Here is a 26,767-nt window from a genome sequence, read left to right on the forward strand (position 1 = left end):
CCACCATGCCTCTGCCTTTGGGAGTCATGCTTGTAACTGTCAATCTTGCAATGCCTCATGGGACTTGTAGTTTAGCAACAGCTGGTGGGCTGCCAGTTTGGCACTCGTGTTCTAAATGATCTCACTGTATGTAGGAACGTAGACACCCTCTCTTTCTCGGTCCTGAGATAGACTATGGGATTTGTAGTGTGCATAGAGCAGTGCACATGATTGCAGCTAATGTGCACTTCTCATTCCAAACAAGGAAGTGAGGGAGGAAAGTAGAGGTTCGGGAGCTCACAGAGGACTTTGCAAGGAGGTAGAAAAACACAGTAAGAAGCAAATGAATGGAAAATAGATTACATGACTATTAAGTAGTGGACGTGTATGGATTATATTTGGAGAATAAGGACATGGTCTAGTGTCACTTTAGGATCATCACACGTTATAACAGTACTAAACACCGCTTGGTCACTTTTACAAGTTGTCAAAGGAATATCTTCTAAATGTGCACCATTTAGAAGATATTCATATTTGTAGCATCCAGTGACGTCACCAGCGCATGCAGTCCATTCAGAGCACTATGACATCATTGCGGCTTGGGCATTCAAACAAATGGAACCCATGAAGATGGAAGCCCTGTCAGTGGTGACAGCACGCTGCTGGAGGGATGCCTTTTACAGGTAAGCCTTTCATAATGGGCTAGTATTCGATGCATGCTATTACTTTTATGACCTTAACTTGCAGAGGGAAGATTTTTTTTCTTTTTTTTAATTAATATTTTCAGACATCAGTACCGCTTTAGAGGATACGTTCACCTTTGGGAACATGTTACATGTTCCACCTGTTTTTATAGTGGAACATGAAACATGTTCCTACTTCTGCAACTGCTGCCTGCTCAGCTGTATCTAGTGAGAGCTAGCAGGCGATCTTTTAGCCTTCACTCCTTGCCCAGGTCATTCATTTACAGAGTTCTGTGAATGGGCACTACAAGAACTGACAGCCTTTGCGGATGTTGGCTTGTAGTTTTTAATGCCCTAGCACAGTGCTGTTGAGCGCCATGCTTTGTCTCTTTCTGACAGTGTGTATCTGCCTGCCCGTATGAGGTATAAGCACACAGATACACTGACAGGTCTGCAGGAGTCCTGCATAGCACCTGCAATCTGCTGATTGCAGGTGCAATGCTTTAAGGGCTCAAAGTAAAAAAAATAATAAATGCATGTTTTTTTACCTGCAAAAAGATGTGAATTTGTTTTTTTTTTTTTAAAAGGTTAACATATCCTTTAAAATCTGACTGTGTGGTCCCCTTGTTATCTATCAACATATATGTATTGTGAAGGGTCTGCCTGAATGAATACAGATTCATTTAGTAGATTAGTTGCATCCTCATATTACAATTTTTGATAAATTTAAAGCTGACTGTACAAAGATTGTACAGTCAGATTGTAATGTGTATGGCGACCCTTAGAGATTACATCTACTCTCCTTTTCCATCTAAAATCTGCATTTATAGTATTTCCCCCACCTGACTTCAAAAGTTTAAAAAATTTTATTTTACTGGCTTTTAAGCTATCCCATCAGGCAGGGATATCCTGGGATCTTGCACACGCAAAGCTCTGACCAAATATAAAACCTTTTAAATAAATGCTTCAAATGTCAGGATTATTATTTTTAAACTAAGCTTTATCCAGCAGAACTCCACATCAACCCTTGTGTTTTATTGTATTATACATAATGTTTGCATGATAATTTGTAGTAAGAGAGGGTATTTTTTCATCAAACAAGGTTGAGCCCCACACCCTGTTTTCTTCTGACCTGATCTTTTCATGCAATCATAAAACAGCGTAAATTGCATTCTGAAACTACTGTAAACAGTACAAAGTTAGTGTTTTTCCCTAAACAGCAAGCCTACATTTATTGAGCATAATCTGTATTACCATGACATTAAACAAGCCTATGATCAGGTACAAGTGACTTATAGTCCACAAACACTCTGACAACAGTTCTGACAACAATACAAACAAGGAATAAAAATGCTAAAGACAACCTGAAATACAGAAAGCTGAGACAATTCAATTTATGTTATGCCTTCTGCCTTTGGAGCCAGTATTGTCATATATGGTGGTGAACCATCGGTGACCCATAACAGGTATGTGTGCCTAATGTAATGTTGGGACTAATTTGTTATATATTGGACTGAGTCATGTTAGTTTAGATAAAGGTGAACTTCAACAGATGAAATAGATATACTATATTGACAAAAGTATTGGGACGCCTGCCTGTACATGCACATGAACTTTAATGGCATCCCAGTCTTAGTCCATTAGGGTTCAATAATGAGTTGGCCCACCCTTTGCAGCTAAACCAGCTTCAGCTCTTCTGGGAAGGCTGTCCACAAGGTTTAGGAGTGTCTATGGGAACGATTGACCATTCTTCCTGAAGCACATTTGTGAGGTCAGGCACTGACTCTCCACTCTAATTCATCCCAAAGGTGTTCTATTAGGTTGATTTCAGGTGTTCCATCAGGTTAAGGTCAGGACTCTGTGCAGGCCAGTCACGTTCCTCCACTCCAAACGCACTCACCCATATCTTTATGGACCTTGCTTTGTGCACTGGTGCACATGCTTATATTGGAACAGGAAGGGGCCATCCCCAAACTGTTCACACAAAGTTGGGAGCATGAAATTGTCCAAAATGTCTTGGTATGCTGACACCTTAAGAGTTCCCTTCACTGGAACTAAGGGACCAAGCCCGACCCCTGAAAAAGAGCCTAATACCATAATACCTCCTCCACCAAACTTTACACTTGGCACAGTGCAGTCAGGCAAGTACCGTTCTCCTGTCAACCGCCAAACCCAGACACGTCCATCGGATTGCCAGACAGAGAAGTGTCTCCACTGCTCTAAAGTGCAGTGGCGGCGTGCTTTACACCACTGCATGTGATGCTTTGCATTGCACTTGGTGATATAAGGCTTGGATGCAGCTGCTCTGCCATGGAAACCCATTCCAAAAAGCTCTCTATGCACTGTTGCTGTGCTAATCTGAAGGCCACAGAAAGTTTGGAGATCTTTAGCTATTGACTCTGCAGACAGTTGGCGACTTCTGTGCGCTTCAGCATGTGCTGACCCCGCTCAGTCATTTTATGTGGCCTACCACTTGGTGGCTGAGTTGCTGTTGTTCCCAGTTGCTTCCACTTTGTTATAATACCACTAACAGTTGACTGTGGAATATTTAGTAACAAGGAAATTTCACGAATGGAACCTATCATGGTACCATGTTTGAATTCACGGAGCTCCTGAGAGTGACCCATTCTTTCACAAATGTTTGTTGAAGAAGTTTGCATGCCTAGGTGCTTGATTTTATACACCTGTGGCCAAGGAGGTGATTGGAACACCTGAATCCAATGATTTGGAGGAGTGTCCCAAAACTTTTGGCAATATAGTGTAGATAAAAATCATCTTACATAGTTCAATATATAGTTACATAGTTGGAAAGGTTGACCAAAGACACCAGTCCACCAAGTTCAACCTGAATGTGTGTTTATGTCACTTACACCTTCTATAACCTGTAGACTGTGTTTGCTTAGAAACACATCTGAAAGTATTTTTTTATTTATCTACGCTCCCTGCTGACACCACCAACTGTGAAAGGGAGTTCCACATCCTTACTGCGCGAACAGTAAAGAATCCCTTATGAAGCTTAAGACTGAACAGCTTCTCGCCCAGTTTTAGTGTGTTACCGCGTGTCTTCTTTAGAGACCTTGGGTTAAATAGTTTCCTCTCAAACTACAGTCTCCATTTAAAGATTTGTATATTGTGATCATATTCTTTCTGAAGTTCTCTTCTCCAGGAAGAATAAGTTTAATGTTTGTAGTTTTTCCTCAAAACGGAGGTCCTTCAGCCCTTTCTGAGCACTGTGACCAGAACTGGACAGAAACTCATGATGTGACCGAACCAGAGTTTTATGAAGTGGTAGAATTATAGTCTTGTATCTTAAGTAGATACCATTTTGAATGCATGCCAATAGCCTGCTGTCCTTGCTTGTTGCAGCTTGGCTTGCCTTGTCAAAATGTATGTAGTTTTATTGTGATCTAAGTCAGTGGTTCTCAACCTTCTTTGGACCAGGGCCCAGTAAATTATTCCAAAACCTTCCATACCAACAGTAAATACAGTTTATTCCCACAGAATAAAACTATGGGAATGCAATAATGCATTGAAATGCTGGAAGGCTCTGGATAGGAATAAGTGTTACTATGGGAGAGGGAGGGGTAAAGATTGTGGAGGGGGTTTGGAGACTGTAGCAGACCTGGTGGCCCTGTAGGGGATAAGGTTTCTTGAGGAAGTTGGGGGGTACTGTGGGACACTATTGGAGGCACTATGGAGGGCTGGAGGCTCTGTTACAATCTGGGGAGCACTGTGGGAGACTGGGTATTTTCTGAGGGCTCACAGGAGGCCTGTTGGTACTGTTGGTCACTGTGGGTGATTGGAGGACAGTATAGGAGCTGGAAGGCACTGTGAGTGTTGAGGGATCTGCAGTTGGCTAGAGGCCTGGGAGAAGAGAGGCCATGGTTCAGCAGTGGGCTATGGCACAGTGGTTGACAATCATTGATCAAAGAACGCCTATCACACAGAATATCTAGCTCAGTAACCTGACTTTTTTCCACTGAAGTTAAGCAATACAGCTTGGCCAGCAACTTGCTGATTGGATACTGAGAAGTAGGAGTACACCACTGAGGTTACCCCTCTTCTGTGCAAGCATGTTCAGGAAAGGAAAAGCCTACAGCACCATGCAATATCCAGAGACTGACTCACATAGATTTGTTGGGGTAGGATCAGCTATGTCCGATTGAGCAGGGCATTGCAAGTGGCATGTATAGCAGATTCAGGCATTTGCAATAATAAGGGCTCGTAAATTCCTGCTGAAGGCAGCGAATGACATTCGTCATTATTTTTGTATGAACATTCATTTGAAAATCTACTAGTGTATGGCCAGCTTTACTCCTCGCTTCAGCAGGCTGCCTCAATACATGTGACAGGTCCAGCATTGCCTCCTCCTAAGGAATGTTAACAAGCCAGCCTTCTCAGCATAAAATACAGAGTTAATGGCCCTGCACTGTATGTGATGACAAGTGTACCTTTTGCCTAATTCCTGGTGTTTAGTTTTAAATCTGAAAACATAGATTGATACAGGAGATGCATCTTCTATTTCTTGACTATTTCCAGATACCAAGCCCAAGATTTCAACAAACAAAAAAAAAAAAAATTATATGCTACCAAAGGCTTGCAATCCTTTGCCACAAAAAGGCATATTGCTGTACTCCATCAATATGATGTATGGATCGCCAACACTTTGATTTACCTTTGAGAGCAAATGTTTTACAGTATGAACAGTTCTCTCTATCTCTTCATTTGACTGTGGATACTTAGGACTGGAAATTGTATGCAGAAAATCATAGGCTGTTGTAAACCTTTCAAATTCTATTGTAGCAAACCGAGAGCCATTGTCTGATACAAACTCTTTTGGAATTTGGTATCTGGAAAAAAAAATAGCCTTCAATTTCTCAATGACAGTGGGTGTCAAAGTGTTTTCTAAAGGTTTGCTTTTGAAAAAATCTGCCTTAATAGTCTATGACCACAATATAGTCTGCATTGTTCAGCACAAAAAGCTTCTTCAAATGTTTTCTCTCAAAGGCAAAGCAAAGTGGAGGAGATCTACTGCCAGGTCGGTGCACAGGAACAAACCTAATGATCATCTGGGATCACCGGCTCAGCCGCTCATAAGCCACTGAATGGACTCCACCAATTACAACCAAAGGTCATTCCAGCTGCCTAAGGCCTCATTTACAATAGTGTTGCCCTCTGAAGAGCGATGCACAGAACATCACTTTTCAGAGGGCATTTGACAGAAAGCTGGGAAGTGCTATGTCACTGCCTCAGCTCCTGTTTTAACCCTCAAAAGCCTGTACCACTTCACAGCAACCACATGCATTGCATGTGGTTGCATGGCATCCCCATTCACTTGAGTGGGCAAAAAATTGTGGCCCCTGCAAGTATTCAACCCTGTACTGCTAATACAAGCTAAATACAACAGGACTGCATGTCATGATACAACTTCATTGAAAGCACCACAGTCAAGTTATGGAACTTTGAAACTACAAACTTCCAGATTGTACTCATCCATCCATGTCTCCATGCTTTTTTTTGCTGAGAAATCATTTTGAAAAACACTCCAGCATCTCCAGCCATGGCCGTGGTAAGAGCATATGATTAATTTAGCATTTACTTCCTGGAATAAATCTTCCCTTAGCTTAGGCATGCAGGCAGGAAGGTGTGCTAAAGAAGTCCTGAAGACTGTGATGTATGACATAATTTTGGCCTATGCCAGAAACCAGGAAGCAGCAGAAGAAATGTAAAAAAAAAAAGTTTAAAACAAGTAAATATGATATACTTTCCTATCCGTTTACAACTGTTAGCAGCATAAGGATTAAAATAGTTAATTTTATTGAAAGAGTTTAGTTCAGCTTTAACCACCTCCCGCCCGTAGGACATACTCATAGGGCCTTGGGTTGAAGTCAAATAGGGAAGCATCAAGCACACTTCAAGTAGCTCTTATTGCAATATTAATTGGTGCCTTGACTGCATACAGTGATGTCTCCAACCCAAAAGCAGCCTTCTGACGTGTTTCATCCCTCCTGGCTTGCTGACAATGATAGGGAACTTTCCTAATGATTTTTTCCTATTGTCAATGAAGAGTGGAGACGGACTGTGAAGGCCGATACCCAGTTGTCCACCTGCAGGAAAAGCAAGTCTTGAGCAAAGCTATAAATTTGTGCAAAGGTTGAAGTGGTTATACCAGGGTAATGGCTATACATAGCTGCAATCATGACCCTGGTACATTTTGTTCAGCAATGCTCTTTCATGCTAAAGCACTCCCAGGAGCTAAACAGCCACTGAATCATTTTTACATGTTGTGGAAGGATTCACCCCTCCCACACTGCTGTCATCCACCTTCCAGGGCTCTCCTGTTCCACTGGAGTCCCTGGGAGTGACGCCAGCAGTTCTGCCAGCTTACCATAGAGATGACTGTGGACCAGAAGTTCTCCAAGCACCTCTATCTAAGAAACTGGAAGTGAGGAGGATTTTTTCACTTCCAGTTTTGCACAGATGTAAACAGCCTTGAGAAGGCATCTGATCAAACCAATTTTGGTTTGATCAGATACTTTAAAGGGCAGAGAAAATATCTGGGGTCTAATAAATCCAAGATTTTGTTCATCCCTTGTGATAGCAACAAAAGTGATAAAGAAAATTAAATAAATAAAATAATTTAAAATAATAGTACTTGTGCACAAAAGCAAACACATATTTGTAACATGTGACCTATCGCCAAGAACGTTATAGTGAGAGCAATAACTCTAGCACCACACCTCCTTTGTAATGCTAAACTGGTAACCTGTAAAAGGCTTTTAAAGCGTTGCGTATTGGAGATTTTTAAGTACCATAGTTTGTCGCCATTTAACGGGTGTGCACAGTTTTAAAACGAGACATGTTAGGTATCCAATTACTCAGCATAATATCATATTTTAGATTTTACCAAACAATTGGGTATTATATTGTGTTTTTGGGTACTAAAATGTATTAAAGTGTATTTTTTCCAAAACAAATTGCGTTTGAAAAACAGCTGCGCAAGCACTGTGTGACAAAAAATGAATACCCACCATGTTATTATCTAGAGCCTCTGCTTAAAAAAATATATAAATGTTTGGGGGTTCTAAGTAATTTTCTAGCAAAAAAAAAATGCAGATTTTTGCATGTATCACAGAAATGTCAGAATTGGCCAGGGAGTCAAGTAGTTAAAGCTAAAGCTTAGGGGTTTTGTTGCATAGTTACATTGGCCCAGCAATGTAAGTTAGCATATCATACCTGACTGATCCCAGTGTTGATTGCAAGTCACCAAAGTAGTTGCCACTACTGCAGTGATAGCAGCAGTCTTCCGGGTCCAGGGCAAGAAATCAGAAATTCTGAAAGGCAACCAGAATTGTACATAGAATTTGTGATGCCCTAGGCAACACAAAAAATATACAATTATTAGGGATAGCCATTATATGTTGATCTAAACTGGTTGATATAAACTGTGGTTAGCAAATGATAAACCTTGTAATCTGGGGTCTTTATAGATTCTGTATTTTGTGTTTTATTTATCCTGTTAAAGAAAAAAATAAACTTTTGTATACATTACAGCTTTTTTGCACAAATAGTAATAGATTATATGTAAACCCTAACCTTGTGAAACAGCCCATTCAGTTTAAAATAGAAAGGAAAAGAAAACATTTGTGTATACATATAAAAAACATTATAATCACTTTTTTCCCCTTTTTTATGTCATCACATTCCTTCTGTTCTCAGCTGCATAAGAGCTGCGTGAGGAGAACCGATCTTCCCAGTGAATGGCTGTGCAGGCAATCTGATCATTTGAAGGAGAGCAGGCTGGGTTCCCAGCATAGCTAGAGAACTGACCACAGTGTGTTCTCCTGCTTCATGTGGTCAGTTTTTAATAGGAAAGCAGAGGGACTGGCAGGAACACCGGGGATTTCACACAAAGGAAATAATACAAAGAACAGGATACACGTACATGATACAGCAGGCACATATCAGGAATATGAAATATTGGGTTTACATACTCTAATAAAAATGTTATTGTTTTTCCAATGTTTGTCACTATGTGGTGCTTTTAAAGTCCTGCTATCATGGTTAGAACTCTGTACTTACCTTTTTTTTAAAGTTGTAATTGGCCCAATATTTGGGAAATGAAGAAAGTAAATAAAATTGTATTTTTGTTCAAAACGTTGTCAATTTAACAAATTATTGCTCACACACCACATAGGCATACTTACAAATTACATCTAAAAATACATTATGTTACTACTCTTGAGTATGGAGATATCACATACACGAGACTTTTTCACAGCTGAGCCACAGAGAGGCTCAAACTCCAGGGAGCACCTTTTTGTTTTCAAGGAACATAACTGCCTTTCTTGAGTCCTTGCGGTGCCAGGATGGGAGAAATACCCACAAAATGATCCCATTTTGGAAAGCAAACACCACAAAGTATTCTCTGAAAGGCATAGGGGGTGTTTTGAAAATTATATTTTTGCCACAAACTTCTAACACATATCTTAAAACAAAATTTTCTACTCCCCTCAGGTATGGCATTATCCCATGTGTAAGACTTTTTCCCAGCATAGCAACAGAGGGGCCCAAAATCCAAGGAGCACCTTCAGGTAATCTAGGGGCATAAATGACATAGCTAATTTCCTGACTATCCTATAACATTTTGTGAGCACCAGGACAGCAGAAACAACCACAAAATGACCTCAAAACCCCATGATATCTAATATGAGGCATGGTGAGTCCTTTGAAGACTTTCCACTCGTATTTGGAAAATGCAACTTTTTACACAAAGTGGTGAAATAATAAGTTATTTCTAACACACAGAATGGGCTACTCCTCTCGATTATGGTGATACCACATGTGAGACTTTTTCAAAGCCTAACCACATAGAGAGGCCCAAAATCCAAGGAGCACCTTTAGGCTTTCTAAGGGCATAAATTATGCATCTAGTTTCCTGACTACCTACAGCATCACATTTTAGAACACTGTGACTGGTGTGGTGGTGAACAGAGACACTGTGACTTTTTGCACTATTAGGGATTGTTTCACATGTGCAGTTAGGAGGGCAGTAAAACCTTGTGGTTGCGCCATTGTTTTACCACCCCCCAACTGCTGCCCCCTTTAGCTGCAGAGGCAGCAGCTGGTACAATGCCTCCTCACTCCCTGTCAAATGCTCTCTGAAGAGTGATCTGAACACAAATCAGAGAACATACCACATGTGAATAAGGCCTTATGGTGAAACTGGGACTGGTGTGGTGGTGATTGGGGACACCGTGGCTAGCAGCACTGGTCTGGTGACATTGTACTGCTGTGTTGGTGATCAGAGATAATGGGTGGCTACACTGACATACAGTGATATCAGAGCAGTCAGCCATCGTACATGATCACTGTCACAGCAGTACTCTGTAACAATAGTGACAAAGAGATCACAGAGCAAGCATGAGGCACAGGAGCAGCAGGACATACAGGTGCATTCACTCACATTGGGGAAGCAGTTATTAGAGACATTGAAAACAACTTTTAAAATTACAACACCATATTAGAATTCAGATATTTCAGTAACTGAGATTAGATTTACTTTAACCTGCAGATTTGATACTTCTTGAAATCATGTACTTCAAACAAGCATCCAGGCATAGTGCTCTGACTTACTATGTATTGAGTTACTGACCTGGATCAACATTCTGCATGCTTGTACTGAGTCAGTGAAAAAGCTGACCGTGATCATCAGCCTGACTGCCAGGCAAATAATATTTTTATAAGATGGCCAGAAATGGAAGCCTCTATATTTCTGATAGCACAGGTTTCACTCAAAGTAGACCTGAACTCAAAAAGTGAAGATTTACTATGTTATAAGGAACAACTAGAAATCTTAATTGTGTCAAAGAATTACCCTCAAAATTTTACCTTTTGCATTGAATTCCTCCTAAAAAATAACAGTGTGCTTCCTTATATGTAAGGGTGCCTAGGCACTTCTGTGTCTACATCCTCATAGTTGTAGATCTGCAATGTGAGGTCTAGGGCACTGCTGACTGACTGCTAGTCTTGTGATATTTGTAAAATGATTTGGTAATATCCCTGCTATGCTTCTCATTTTTCTCTTTACTGAAAGTTTTGACAAAAGGAGGTAAAGCCCTGCTTTTACCAAGATGGTCATTTCCATGCAGACACACATTGCAGAACAAGGGACGGTATGTCCATACTGGGGGTAAGTTCAGCTGTAGGGGTGGTAAAGCCCTGCTTTTACCAAGATGGTCATTTCCACGCAGATGCACATTGCAGAACAAGGCACGGTATATCCGTACTGGGGGTAAGTTCAGCTGTAGGGGAGGTAAAGCCCTGCTTTTACCAAGATGGTCATTTCCACGCAGACGCACATTGCAGAACAAGGCACGGTATGTCCATACTGGGGGTAAGTTCAGCTGCAGGGGAGGTAAAGCCCTGCTTTTACCAAGATGGTCATTTCCACGCAGACGCACATTGCAGAACAAGGCATGGTATATCAGTACTGGGGATAAGTTCAGCTGCAGGGAGACCACAGGCAATACTGGTGATCCTTTGCCTCTGGCTGTTTTTTGGGCATGGCATGAAAGTTAAATTCTTTCTAAAGCAGACACCCCAATAAATCTAAAATACTTACAGTATGTTAGCAAATTCCAGTAAATCACATTGATAGATTTAGAGCTACTGTAAAATATTCCTCTCAGCAAATTAAGCCATACTATTGCACCACATTCTCAGGATTTATTTAACCAGTTCATATTCATAAGTCCAAATAATCAGTCTTCTGCATTATAAAAATAAATCCTCTTGGAAAAAGGATTTATTGGCAAAATGGTTAAAGTCCATTTAAAGACTCAATTTATTTCTTTGAGTAACAAAGTACCCTCTAATGCAAATCTTGCCATTCAATAATAATAAAGTCATATACCTATTTTAGACTTTCAAATCTACCTACCTCCTACCAAATGCTATAGGGCAACGTTGGAGTGCTTTGCATATCTGAAACCTGACCACAAGCTCCTCACTATGTATACAATGCAGTGCTGTCAGTGTCAAGAGGCAGTGCAAAGAGCTCAGCATGACAAGCGGATGATTGACCAGCTAGAGACCTGATCCCCAGCCTGCAGCTTTGAAACTTACTATGTGGCCCTCAGGCCCAAACAGCCAGTAGTCATTGTTTTCCTTGCTGAGGTGCTTACTCAGAAACAGTGTTGGAAAATAGATGTGAAACTGGTTTCTACTAGCTAAATGATTTGGATTAACCACTCCCATCCTTAGGCTGTTTAGAAACAGATAGAAGTGGCTATACCAGAGTCATGACTGCAGCTACAGTCATGATCCTGGTATTGTTTTGTTGCAGCAATACAGCTGTTAGATTACTTTTACAGGAGCCGAGACCCCCCTCCCCTTCTGCCACAGCCTTTACAGGGCTTTCCCATCGTGCGACTGGCGGCACCTGGTTCCAGGTACACAGTGAGACGAACTGATGTTCCTCCTCCCAATGTATGACATCAAAAACCAGAAGCTAAGTGGGTTTAGTCACTTCCGGTTTTGGTCTCAAGTAAACAAGCCAATTCTGGCTCTTGAAAGCATCACATCAAACCGATCTGGGTTTGATCTGATGCTTTGGAGGCCAGAGGAGAGGTCTGGGGTCAAACAGACCCCAGATATCTCCATAAAGCAGACTTGTTACAGCCCATGCTATCACATGGGATGTTGTTCATCCCTTGTGATAGCAATAAAGTTGGTAAAAAAAATAAAAGGTACAGTGTTAGGAAAAAATGCAAATACAATAATTAATAAAGTAGAAAAATTTTAAAGTGACCCTGTCCCCCTGTGCCATCACACAAATTGGTCTCACACGCATATGTAAACGGCGATCACACCACACGTGAGGTCTTGCTGCGAACCTCAGTGCTAGAGTAATAATTCTAGTGCCAGTCCTCCTGTGTAACTCTAAACTAATAACCTGTAAAGGCTTTTAAAGTGTCACCTATAGGGATTTTTAGGTACTGTAGTTTGGTGCTGTTCCACAGGCATATACAGTTTTAAAGTGTGACATGTCTGGCATCTATTCTCAGCGTAACATTATCTTTTATTAAACAACTGCATATTATATTGTGTTTTTGTGCATTCAAATTAATTGTGTCTTTTTTCCATAAAAATAAAAATCTGCAACACCCACCATTTCATTCTCTAGGGCCTCTGCTTAAAAATTTATATAATGTTTGAGGGTTCTAAGTTTTCCAGCAAAAAAAAATGCTTCCTTATTTTTACAGTCCACAATGAACATGGAAAAATACTTTCCAAAACAAAGCAGGATGTTACCAGTTAGGCACAATCTTAACATATTTGTCACAAGTATGCAGTAAATGGATGGCACATCTTTGAGTAGCGGTCAAAACAGGGGTTACTAGATGATGTCTCGCAGAATGACTAGATGATGTCTCGCAGAATGACTACATCTGGAGAATCTGGTATAAATGTGCTGGGGGGGTGAAAATATTCGGGTCCGGTCCCTGCCCCCAACCTCTCCAACCTAAGGGCCCACCAAAGTTATATGCAGTGTCCAGCTGGAGCTAATTAGTAGTCTCTGGAGGTGTTTTTAGATAGTTTTGGTATTCTTGTGTGAAACTAAAGTCATGCCAATAAAACCAGGTTGATTGAAATGTGTCCTTGCACTCCAGAGATGCAGAAACTTTTACTTTGTATGCTATCCATTGTTTTTTTTCTACTATTGGTTCGCTGAACTTTTAAAATGGATCTTGCTAAACGAATATCAAATGCAATGTCTTAAGGGGCTGCATATGGCACTGACTTGCAAATAATTCAGATGCAGACAGTCTGGGGTTGATTTACTAAAACTGGTGTACTCAGAATCTGGTGCAGGGGCCATGTACTGCTGTATGCCAATCTGGTGCAGGGGCCATGTACTGCTGTATGCCAATCTGGTGCAGGGGCCATGTACTGCTGTATGCCAATCTGGTGCAGGGGCCATGTACTGCTGTATGCCAATCTGGTGCAGGGGCCATGTACTGCTGTATGCCAATCTGGTGCAGGGGCCATGTACTGCTGTATGCCAATCTGGTGCAGGGGCCATGTACCGCTGTATGCCAATCTGGTGCAGGGGCCATGTACCGCTGTATGCCAATCTGGTGCAGGGGCCATGTACCGCTGTATGCCAATCTGGTGCAGGGGCCATGTACCGCTGTATGCCAATCTGGTGCAGGGGCCATGTACCGCTGTATGCCAATCTGGTGCAGGGGCCATGTACCGCTGTATGCCAATCTGGTGCAGGGGCCATGTACCGCTGTATGCCAATCTGGTGCAGGGGCCATGTACCGCTGTATGCCAATCTGGTGCAGGGGCCATGTACCGCTGTATGCCAATCTGGTGCAGGGGCCATGTACCGCTGTATGCCAATCTGGTGCAGGGGCCATGTACCGCTGTATGCCAATCTGGTGCAGGGGCCATGTACCGCTGTATGCCAATCTGGTGGAGGGGCCTTGTACTGCTGTATGCCAATCTGGTGCAGGGGCCATGTACTGCTGTATGCCAATCTGGTGCAGGGGCCACAAGGGTGACAATGCTGCAGTGATTTAATGAATACAAGTAGAGTATTATTCTCCGATCAAAAGAAATGGAAAACCAACATTTCTGCCTTTAGGCTCCATGAACACTAGCATTTTTTTAAGCTAAAAAAAGTTGGAAAAAACACTGGATAAAAAACACTGGTAGTAAGGTTTTAGTAGCGTCTAGGAGTGTTCAGAGTTTTTTTCTGCTGGAAAAACCCTCCAAAAAAACTATTTTTTTTCTGCTCCTAGATGTTGAGGCTCAAAAAACACTAATAACCTAAAGTACACATAGGATAACACTGTTTAGCTTGTGGGAGAAGAAAAAAATGCTAAAAGCAGCTTCTAGGAGCTTAAAAAACCGCTAGTGTGCATGGAGCCTAAGGATCCATAGATATTTACTAGGTATTGCAGGGGGCTCTAGGAAAAACATATAGTGTCACTGAAGTTCACAGTCTATTTAAAATATCCAAAACTAGACTTTGTTGTATTAATAAGTTATGAAAATATGATCATAAGAGTTTTTTTAAGCAAAAATTGGTAAATCCACAACACCCAAATAACATTTAGTAGTAACCAAAATGTTTGCACCAATAAATTAAAACATAATTACTATTTTAAAAGGTGTGATCACCTTTGCGAATCAAAGGTTTGCACCTACTTCATGTGTAAGTTTTGCCATACATTACCCCAGGCTCCATCAATTACCATCAGCAAGGTTCACAAAAATGATAGCTGGTACCTACTATGAACATTTTTTATTGATGTCAACAGACAAAATTGCTTACCTGGTTCCCTAAAATTGTTGTTGACTATTTTTTGTAGTTTGATGCCCCAGTATTTTACATTAAAGTAACCATGTCACTATAGTTAAGATTTCTATTTTTTGCATAGGCCCATACACCCATTGTTCACACGAGCGCTGGCATATACCCAAGAAGAGCCCGCACAGCTATTCATGTCTATGGGCACCAGTACATAGCACATGGGCTTTCCAGGTTGGGGAAATGTGTTGGAATTTACAATGCACGGGCTCAAGCGCCCATGTGCAAGAGGCCTAAGACTGCAGTCTACTGAAACAGATCAACAGGCATTTTCTGCACTGATTGAACAGATAAAGCGTTTTCAATAGCATATTAAACAAAAAGGACCAAATGAGAAGTTCATTGTTGGGGTTTACCAGTGGGTGCTTGGGTGTAATATAGCATCCTTATAACACTTCCATTCATTTGTCCTATTGTCTTTGCTATGCTTTCCAGTACACTGCCTGCAACCAACGTCTTACTTTGTTGGATGGAATGATCTCCTGTCCAACAGATACATTATAGTTCAGCAGCAGAGCGGGAGAGAGGGAGGTTTGCTTAGATAAGTAAAACTACTGCACATCATTGCTGGTGACAGTGAGAGTCTATTATTGCTGCATGGGGTCAGTAGTGCTGGGGGTAGTGGGGGTTAATGATGTGGACGTTGGGGGTTATTATCTCTTTTGAAGGGCTATTCTTGCTGTGGACAGTGGGGGTCTAATATTGGTGCTGGGAGTTGATTTTTGCTAGAGATAGGGGTGTCTAATATTACTTTTGAGGGTCTATTATTGCTACTGGGGGTCTATTATTGCTGGGAACAATGAGAGTTTTTTTATGCTTCAGGGTCATTATTGCTGGGGACAATGGGGATTAGTATTACTGGTGACAGTGTGGGGCTATTATAGATGGGGACAGTGAGGTTTATTAATGCTGTTGGGACGGGTATTGCTGGGAACAATAGGGGTTATTATTGTGCTGATGATCTCATAGTGCTGGGTATGGTGGGGGTTATTATTGTGGAAAACAGTGAGAGTTATTGTTGTCAGGGGTCTATTATTGCTGTGGACAATGGGTGTTATTATTTTGCAAGGCAGTGGAGGTTATTGCTGTCGGGGTCTATTGTTGCTGCTGTGGGTCTTATATTGCTGCAGGGTTTTTTTTTTTTATTGCTGCGGGTCTATTCTTGCTGGCAACAGTGATAGTTTTTATATTGCTAGGGAAGGTGGGGTTTATTATTCCTTAGGGTACGTTAATGCTAGGGACAGTGGGGGTTATTACTAATGGTGACAGTGGGGTCTGTTATCACTGTTGACAGTGGGGTTATAATTGGGGCTATTACTGTTACTGGATGTCTATTATTGCTGTAAATTGTAGGGGTTATTATTGTGGAGGACAATGGGAGTTATTGCTGTCAGGGACAAATGGGGGTAATTATTGTAGAGGATTGTTATTACTTTCAGGGGTCTATTATTACTGCTGCTGGCACTGGGAATTATTATTGCTGGGGACAGTGGGGGTTATTACTGCTGGGGGTTTTCTTATTGCTGGGGACAGCAAGACACTAGCAATGCTGCTGGGGGAGTCTATTGCTGCTAGGGGTTTAATATTGCTGCTGGGGGCTTAACATTATTGCCAGGAACAGCAGGGGTTATTGCTGCCGAATCTGACACGTGTTGAGGATTATCATTGCTGGCCCTGTCACGTTTGCTGGGGTTATTGCTGGTAGGTTATCTTTGCTGGCTCTGACACATGCTGGGGGTTATTGCTGGTGGGTCATCATTGCTGGATCTGATACTCACCATGGGGCCTATAAAATATGTCTTGTTACACCCAGAGTCTATTTTGTCTGAACCATAGCAAAACAAGGGGAAGGCTAGCATACTACAAGTTATACACTGTGAAGAAACACCTCATTGACAATGCCAAGTTTTGTTTACGTCCACAAATGGATTTTTCTCCCTAATCCATTCAAGATGTAACTGTTAGTTCTTTTCTTTTGTAACTATGGGTAAATTTTATGTCCATTGTGACCAGCAGTTTATGGGACATTTTTACATACTTCTGACCACTGCACTCTGTATACTTCAGTGTGCTTAAAAGGGACTAGTGTCTATGTTCTTAATACTCTATATAACATTACATCTTTCCTTTTCTGACTAAGCATTTCTCATTATGTTATGTCTGCTTTTATTATAACATTGGATTGGGGGAGGCATAACAGCTTCTAACACTGGTGGATGCCCCCCCCCCCAGGAAAATATTCTTGAGCCACCCCTGGGGCTTACATACCCTTTAAAAGTACGGTTACACTATAACTACAAAAGGCGTACATTGTACACCTTTTTCCCACCATTAAAAACAGTGGTGGATGTCTTTTTTTAACCTGACATAGCTACATGTAACTACACAATAAGGGAAACGCTTTATTCCACAAAAGCTATAAAGAATGCTGATAAGAGATACTGATCTTTGACAACAGTAGAGACAACATTGCAATAAACCACTGAACATCCAGATTGTGATCCTGAAGAATGACAGCAATCCAAAGACTGCCTGGACTGACTATCACACCATGCAAGCCGTGCAAGTCTAGCCCACTTTGGTGGTCAAAGGCAATGCAACATTTTTTTTTTTTCACAAAGCCGACCTTAATGGGATTCTCTTTAACAAGACTTGAATATCGGATCATATAGTATATGAATTCCTTCTTTAAACAAAGAGAAATGAAATGGCTTCAAACATGAATACTGAACATTTATCCCACACAAGGAACTCATAGGAGGTAACATACCAGTGATCATGGCAAAAAAGTCATATATTGATCCTTTAATAGACTCTAACTCATCTAAGAAAGACATGCAATATACAAAATTGTCCTTTTACAGCTGAGCAGCATTATCAAGGCTTTGTTTGATCTTTTCTTTGTTTTAATACAAGACCATACCCATCATACAATGCACACACGTGCACAAAATATCCATAAATCTGCATTCTTACATTCAATTTTCAATAACCTAATTGATTCTAAAAAAAAACAAAACAAAAAAACCCCACTTATGTGAAAGCAAGACAGATAAACCTAGCTGTTCAGTTAGATGATAAACCCCCATCACCCACCCTTCTGCATCTATCCCCCGCCTTTCTGCATCTTATTTCTGTCGCCAACATTAACATAAACAAATGAAGTGCAAAAAACCCAACCCCTACATCGCACAGCTATGTCTCTGTCTGCCTTAACCCCTTCGCTGCCTTCCACGTTTTATCAGAACCCAGCACCAAAAGTGGCCTGGATTAAAAAAAACAAACAAAAAACATCTTTATAGATTTAGCAAAACATGTCATTTAGAATTCTCATATCATCCCATGCATAATATTGCCATATTCCTCGCTAGCTGAAAGACCCTCATTAAAGCGTCCTCGCTCTGCCTGGCCATAGTAGCTAAATGCAACTATCTATTTACCCCTTGCCCAGTAGAGGGGAAAAGGCGCTGTAGGGCAAAATGATTCATTTCACTGGAGATCATTTGCTGTTTTTGTCTAAGAGTCTGCAGAAATGTTATAGCTGGCAAACCAAGAACCTCATTTGCAATTCTGAAAAAAAAAAAGAACACTTTAACATTGAAAGAATGATTGGCACAAGGGGAGATAGTGTGTGCAGGATTTATACTAGAACGTTTATCCATGAAAAAAAAAAGTCTGTGGTCCTGTCCGGAGTGATGGGAACTGAAATGGTATTTCTGCATCTCTTACTTACAAAAGGGGAGGGGGTATCTCCCCCAAATGGGGTTCTGATTCTAAACAGCACGGAGGATCTTGCAAATTTGCATACGCTCCACTACATCTGTATGTGATCAGGCGAGAGCATCTCTTAAATCTGTGATGGCTTCTTATGATAAAATGCATGCAAGGAAAATTAAGACAAATGGCTGCATCCTCCTCCCCCTTCCATCAGCCGTGGAAGGGTTAATGAGCTGTAGATGCAAGAATAATTATCAGCAGCACAAGGCTTGCTCACAGCATATCCTGCTAAAAAAAAATAGAGTAGGAAAGAATTTTACCCTTACGCCTGATTCTTCACTATTTTTGCACATCTAGAGAGCGGAGGAGCAAATAATGCGTTAATTGAGCTAATTAGGAGACAATAAATTGTGTCCCTAGCAGTGGGAAGGTGGCCTTGGACAGCTGAAGAGTCTGTAAGAGCCCTAGAGGTCTGACCTAGTGATTAATGGGGAGTTCAGGGTATATCCCAGAAGGCACAGGTTACAGTAAGAAGGAGGGGTCACCGAGGAGCGTCAAACCACCCCAAGCAGAACAAACCGCAGAGGAACATAGAAATGACCACAAACATATTCAAATAAGTATGGAAAATGCTGCATAATATGTCAGCGCTATGCAAACACAGTATATAATAATTACCCACATAACATTTATATATTGATGTAGATTAACATACAACATAACATTAGAAACCCATTATTTACTTTCAATACTTGTATTGTTGTGTGTGTCAATAAAAACATATATTGTTGGAAACAAGCATAAATCACACACCACAAGCAAAAATATACACAAAGCTATTACCAAAGCAAACATAATGTACATTTTTAACCAATTACTAAATTACCAAAATCTAATTAAATAATGCAAAGTAAACTGAATAATCACAATATTCAGTATGGGAAAAAAACCAAATGTATCATTTAACAGAAAAATGTATTAATTTATCAATACTGGCATACAGACATAGTACACTTGATGAACACAACACTTCAGAAAATTAGTTATATTAATAGGTATTTCAAAATAAAACACAAAGTGTTATTTTTGATGCACAAGACCAAGTAATAAAACATAAAATGGCCTAATTTCATTCTGATAAGCAGCGTAACACACCTATATAGTGTATGTAACATATATATACACACATACACACACACAGGCATTCATATGCATATGTGTGTGTATATAAACATAAATGCATAATATATTCATATGGATACATGCATGTGGGCATATGTGATCTTGTGATCATGTATTTAACGAGTATACACACAGGTTTGCATGTATATTAGTATATGTGCATACATATTATTTTAAGTTTCTATGTGGACCAAAAGTTTTTTTATTAAAACACAAAGAGAAATAGAAGACTCTTTTCAGGAAACAAATGTGTATTTGAAGGGGACAGTGAAGAGGCCATCTAACCATCACACAATAAAAGGCCAAGAAACGAACATACAAAAAGGATGAAATTGAAGCTGGCGTCATTAAAAATGCAAATTGACGGTTTTAAATGATACTGAGATCTCTTACAGTGTACAGATTTGACCGTAAAGGTTTCTAAAGCCAAAGAACACTGAACCTCATCACCAAAGTACCTGGGCTCTTCTGATAAGCCTCTCTACAGGTCCAGGCTTGCCCCATATCAGTGTGCCTTTTCTCTATCACCTTGCCTGTTTACACTGCACTCCTGGCAACACAAATGGACTTTCTCCTTGTTGTTCAAAGACAGCAAACAAAGAAAGGAAGCTGAGCAGGCGGTATATACACACAATATGTAAAAAAGGAGAGAGGTTCCTTGATTCACATACTTTGACATAATACATTATGTCCAACTAAGTCAAACACCACTATGCAAAAAGTACAAAGGTAGTTCAGCAGTTTACTGACACCATTGCAGGCATTGTTCTACACATTGAGCTACATACAGTGGAAATAACCCTTGTTGTATACTGAATACCTTTTCTATCTAATATTATTTTGTATCTATACAGAACTTTTCAAAGAAAACTGCTCAGGTGGCCATAACTGTCCAGCCAATGTTACTAGTGACCATAGTCATGGGGACTGCAAACACTAGATGTCTCAAATGAGCAGATCTCTCAGCAAGAACAACAAGCAGTGCGACATATGCCCATCCTCGCTCAAATCAAGCCAGTTGAACCCACCAACATATTTTTCTATGACTGGGGTTGTAAAATAGATGAAGCAGATTTCTTTGAAATCTTAGTTCTCTTTACAGTGTAAGAAAGGTTTGATTATCAAGGAATGATCAGCATTTTGGTAGGAGGCAATTTCCATAATGAACCCAAATAAATATGACCATAGTTGCGAGGACTGCAAGGACTGGATGACTCTAATGAGCAGATCTCTTAGTAAGAACATCAGGCAGTGAAACATACACTCGTCCTCACTCAAATCAAGCTAGTTGGATACACCAACATATTCTTTGACTGGGCTTGAAAAAAATAGAGGAGACGTTTCTTTGAAATCTCAATTCTCTTTACAGTGGAAAAAAGGATTGATCATCAAGGAATGATAAGCGTTAGGTAGCAAGCATTTTCCATCATGAGCCCTAATGAATGTGGGACAATGTTCTGCTGCCATTGTTCCACCACAGAAGAGGTTCTGTCCAGAACATTGCTTTAGGATTAATGGTTAAACTTTAGGAAATTGGCACTTCAAAAGATCATCCAAACATTTATAATGGCTGATAAAATGATTACTGGCTGATAAAATGATTACTGAATTCCATGTAGGAATCTGAGCATGTCAAATATGAACAGCGTTTACATTAGATGCAAATATTTTTTGTTCGCCAGGCATGCAAAATCAAGAATTCTGTTAATCCATGATGAAATGCACTACCTGCAATAGGTGGAAATGACTGGCACTTGATTTACAAAGTGTTAGCGTGCACTTGAGACTGCATAGGTCCTTGCAGATTTTTTTCACAAATAAGCCTGTAATGTTGTTAACCTGGCCTTGAAGAGCACCAATGCTTAACAGAGAAAACAAGTCATTTATCTTTCTGGGGACTTCATAAAAGAACCGATCCATGCAACAACTTTCATTAACACAATGAAATCCGTTTGTAATTACTAGTATTGACACCAATCCAAGGTTACAGCAGATTGCTTTACTTTGGCCTGTGCAGCAGGCAATATAGAAAAATTGGGATAACTACAGAAATGAGGCAACATAGGCTCACTGGGGTATCCTACAGAAATCAGGCAATATAGGTTAATAGGGTATCTTGAAACATTAACAATACTTATTCACTAGATATCCTTCAGAAATTAGGTGACTACAAGAACAAGAAAATATACGTTGACTGCAGTATCCTACAGAAATGAGACAATATGAGTTCACCAGGGTATGCTTCAAAAATTAGGCAATATATGTTCACTGAGGTATCCTATATATGTTCATGGGGTATCCTTCAGAAATTAGGTTATAAAGGTTCCATTGGGTATTAAACAGAAATGAGGCAATATAGGTTTCATGGGGTATCTATGGCTATAAGGCAATATAGCTTTACTGGGTTATTCTATAGAAATAGGGTAATATAGGTTCCCTGGGGTATCCTACAGAGATGGGGCTGTACAAATTTTCTGGGGTATCCTAATGAGGTGGAGCAGTATAAGATTACTGGGGTAACCTGCATAAATGAGGCAATATATGTTCCCAGGTACCCTTTGAAAATGAAGCAATGTATAGCGTGTTCAGTGGACAATCCTTCAAAAATAAGGGAATATAAATTCACTAGCATATCCTAAACATGAGGCAATAAAAGTTCACCGGGGTCTCCAACAGAAATCGGACAATATAAGTTTAGTGAGGTCTTCTATACAATTGTGATAATATAGGTTAATTTGGAGTATTCAACAGAAATGGCACAATATAAAATTACTGGGCTATACCTACATAAATGAGGCAATGTAGAATAACAGGGTATCCTACAAAAAGAAAACAACGCATGTTTACTGGGGTACCCTACAGAAATAAAGCAATATAAGGTCACTGGGGTATCCTACAGAAATAAAGCAATATAAGGTCACTGGGGTATCCTACAGAAATAAAATGTATGTTTACTGGGGTATCCTAAAGAAATAAAGCAATATAAGGTCACTGGGGTATCCTACGGAAAAAAGCTATAATAATTCACAGGTTATCCTAAAGAAATTAGGCAATATACATTCAATGGAGTATCTTAAATAAATTAGACAACATAAGATTTTTGGGGTATCCTACAGAATTGAAGCATTATAGGTTCACAGAGGTATCCTATAGAAATAACACAATAAATAAAAAAGTGTACTTGAGTACCCAGAAAAATTAGCCAATTTAAGTAAACTAATGGAACCTATACCATATATGTTCAGTGGAGTATCCTATAAAAATTAGGGGGAAAAAAGAATTAGTTTATTTTACAGAAAAAAAGGCAATGTATGTTCACTGGGGTATCCTATGGAAAAGAGACAATATATATTAATTTGGGGTATTCTACAGTAAAGAGGCAATATATGTTCACTGGGGTATGCTATGGAAAAGAGGCAATATATGTTCACTGGGGTATGCTATGGAAAAGAGGCAATATATGTTCACTGGGGTATGGCATGAAAAAGAGGCAATATATGTTCACTGGGCTATGCTATGGAAAGGAAGCAATAAATGTTCTCCGGGGTGTGCTATGGAAAAGAGGCAATATATGTTCATTGGGGTTTGCTGTGGAAAGGAAGCAATAAATGTTCACTGTGGTATGCTATGGAAAAGAGGCAACATATGTTCACTGGGGTATGCAATGGGAAAGAGGAAATATATGTTCACTGGGGTATGCTATGGAAAGGAAGCAATAAATGTTCACTGTGGTATGCTATGGAAAAGAGGCAACATATGTTCACTGGGGTATGCAATGGGAAAGAGGAAATATATGTTCACTGGGGTATGCTATGGAAAGGAATCAATAAATGCTCACTGGGGTATGCTATGGAAAGGAAGCAATAAATGTTCACCGGGGTATGCTATGGAAACAAGGAAATATATGTTCACTGGGGTATGCTATGGAAAGGAAGCAATGAATGTTCACTGGGGTATGCCATGGAAAAGAGGCAATATATGTTCATTGGGGTATCCGGCGGAAAAGAGGCAATATATGTTCAATGGGGTATCCTGCAGACAAAAGGCAATATATGTTCACTTGGGGTATCCTGCAGAAAAGAAGCAATATGTGTTCACTTGGGGTATCCTGCAGAAAAGGGGCAATATATGTTCACTTGGGGTATCCTGCAGAAAAGGGGCAATATATGTTCACTTGGGGTATCCTGCAGAAAAGGGGCAATATATGTTCACTTGGGGTATCCTGCAGAAAAGAAGCAATATATGTTCACTTGGGGTATCCTGCAGAAAAGAAGCAATACATGTTCACTTGGGGTATCCTGCAGAAAAGCACACATTATCCCCTGTAAACGCTCTGCAACATTTTAGTGCTCTGCTCCTGACAAATCTGATGTTGTGTATTGGACAATGCACTGCAGCCTCTGAGTAGAAATGGAGAAGTTTGCAGCTTTTCCAAAGTCTCGGTTGACTGGAGGAGGGCACCAGTCCATCTATATACTATGATACACCAGGCTTCTCATGCTACAACTGTATCAGTGCCAATATGATGGAGTGCACTTCGCTTTCCATCCCCAGACTGGGATGCTGCTGATTTCTTCTCATCAGGGATAGCAGTATACTTATGGAGTATGCTCACACCTTGGCATCCAGGTATACTGAGGGCCCCTCCTCCTCTCCATCCAATGAGGGCCCCCATACAATGCTCCTGACTCCTGGATCAGAGCATATACATACAGATAGTCGGCAAATCAAATCACAGCCAATCTTACATCCTACAAATCTATCACATTCCATCCCCATCAGCACTTTGTGAAATCTTATCTCATATACATGTGTGAATTCTACAGCCTGGACACGAGTCCCCGTCTCCCCATAGTAGTCAGCAGCATGGGGCAGAGTTGGGATAAGAGCTGTCGGTCATGTATGTACAGGATGACATGTATGATCGTCTACACACGGAAAGGTATGAGCGCTCCGGAGCTCAGCTCAGCCCCGACAATACACATTTGTTAAACAAAAGAGAAGCAAATGTATGTAGAGAAGGACAGGAATACAGGAGCTGCCGATAGACATCGCTGACCACCTGAGCCGTGTATTCGTTGATCTGCCTACACAATCACAAGTCACACACATCACGGGGGACGATCATACAATCATATCGACATGGAAAGTAAAGGGGCAACTAGGCTGCGATCCGTCCAGCAGAGCTCCGGGCTGTGCAGGTAACAGGTAGGTGAAGGCAGCCCGGAGGGATCGCTATGGAGCATCAGAGTGTCAGCTACTCAGCCAACTCACCTGTCTGCACTGAACACAGCAGGAAGAGAGTTACCAGCAACATTCCATACAGAGAGGGGATATGCCGGGTGTGAATCCCTCATCAGATCCCGAGCTGTCCCTCCTCACTCCGCTCTCTGTAGCCCTCAGTGCTCCTCATCAGCTCCTCCTCCCTGTCATCAGTAGGGTGGGAAGAGGACTGCCACTCCCAGACCTCCTCTACACGGGGACTCTTCCTACTGCCAACATCAACTCTCTTCCTTCCCAGCCTTCCTGTTCATATATCCTGCACTTCACCCGCCCTCTTCATACGTCTACTTCACCTGTCCTCTTCATCCATCCACTACATGTGTCCTCTTCATCCATGTACTTCACCCTTAGTCTTTATATATCTACTTCACCTGTCCTCTCCATACATCTATTTCACCTGTCCTCTTCATCCATCCACCTCATCTGTCCTCTTCATCCATCTACTTCACCTGTCCTCTTCATCCATCCACTACATCTGTCCTCTTCATCCATGTACTTCACCCTTAGTCTTTATATATCTACTTCACCTGTCCTCTCCATACATCTACTTCACCTGTCCTCTTCATCCATCCACCTCATCTGTCCTCTTCATCCATCTACTTCACCTGTCCTCTTCATCCATCCACTACATCTGTCCTCTTCATCCATCTACTTCACCTGTCCTCTTCATCCATCCACTACATCTGTCCTCTTCATCCATGTACTTCACCCTTAGTCTTTATATATCTACTTCACCTGTCCTCTCCATACATCTACTTCACCTGTCCTCTTCATCCATCCACCTCATCTGTCCTCTTCATCCATCTACTACATCTGTCCTCTTCATCCATCCACCTCATCTGTCCTCTTCATCCATCCACCTCATCTGTCCTCTTCATCTACTTCACCCTTACTCTTTATACATCTACTTCACCTGTTCTCTTCATCCATCCACTACATCTGTCCTCTTCATCCATCTACTTCACCTGACCTCTTCATCCATCCACTACATCTGTCCTCTTCATCCATGTACTTCACCCTTAGTCTTTATATATCTACTTCACCTGTCCTCTCCATACATCTACTTCACCTGTCCTCTTCATCCATCCAGCTCATCTGTCCTCTTCATCTACTTCACCCTTACTCTTTATACATCTACTTCACCTGTCCTCTTCATCCATCTACTTCACCTGACCTCTTCATCCATCCACTACATCTGTCCTCTTCATCCATCTACTTCACCTGGCCTCTTCAACCATCCACTACATCTGTCCTCTTCATCCATCTACTTCACCTGGCCTCTTCATCCATCTACTACATCTGTCCTCTTCATCCATCTACTTCACCTGTCCTCTTCATCCATCCACCTCATCTGTCCTCTTCATCTACTTCACCCTTACTCTTTATACATCTACTTCACCTGTCCTCTTCATCCATCTACTTCACCTGACCTCTTCATCCATCCACTACATCTGTCCTCTTCATCCATCTACTTCACATGGCCTCTTCATCCATCCACTACATCTGTCCTCTTCATCCATCTACTTCACCTGCCCTCTTC

General features: G+C 40.9%; 1 protein-coding gene across 2 annotated transcripts in view; it reads right to left on the reverse strand.

Moving 5' to 3' along the window:
• Positions 1-25,372, reverse strand: part of DSCAML1 (DS cell adhesion molecule like 1) — a 417,994-nt gene extending 392,622 nt beyond the window's left edge. For both annotated transcript variants that reach the window (XM_089678617.1, XM_089678616.1), the window contains exon 1: positions 25,219-25,372. In XM_089678617.1, coding sequence (XP_089534743.1) covers positions 25,219-25,261 — 43 coding nt within the window. In that variant the 5' untranslated portion in view covers positions 25,262-25,372. The remainder of the gene's footprint in view (positions 1-25,218) is intronic.
• Between the last annotated feature and the right edge of the window lie 1,395 nt (positions 25,373-26,767).

The sequence above is a fragment of the Staurois parvus genome, unplaced genomic scaffold (assembly GCF_062004578.1).
Source record: "Staurois parvus isolate SC_StPar_1 unplaced genomic scaffold, SC_StPar_1.0 ptg000207l, whole genome shotgun sequence".
Taxonomy (NCBI): Eukaryota; Metazoa; Chordata; class Amphibia; order Anura; family Ranidae; genus Staurois; species Staurois parvus.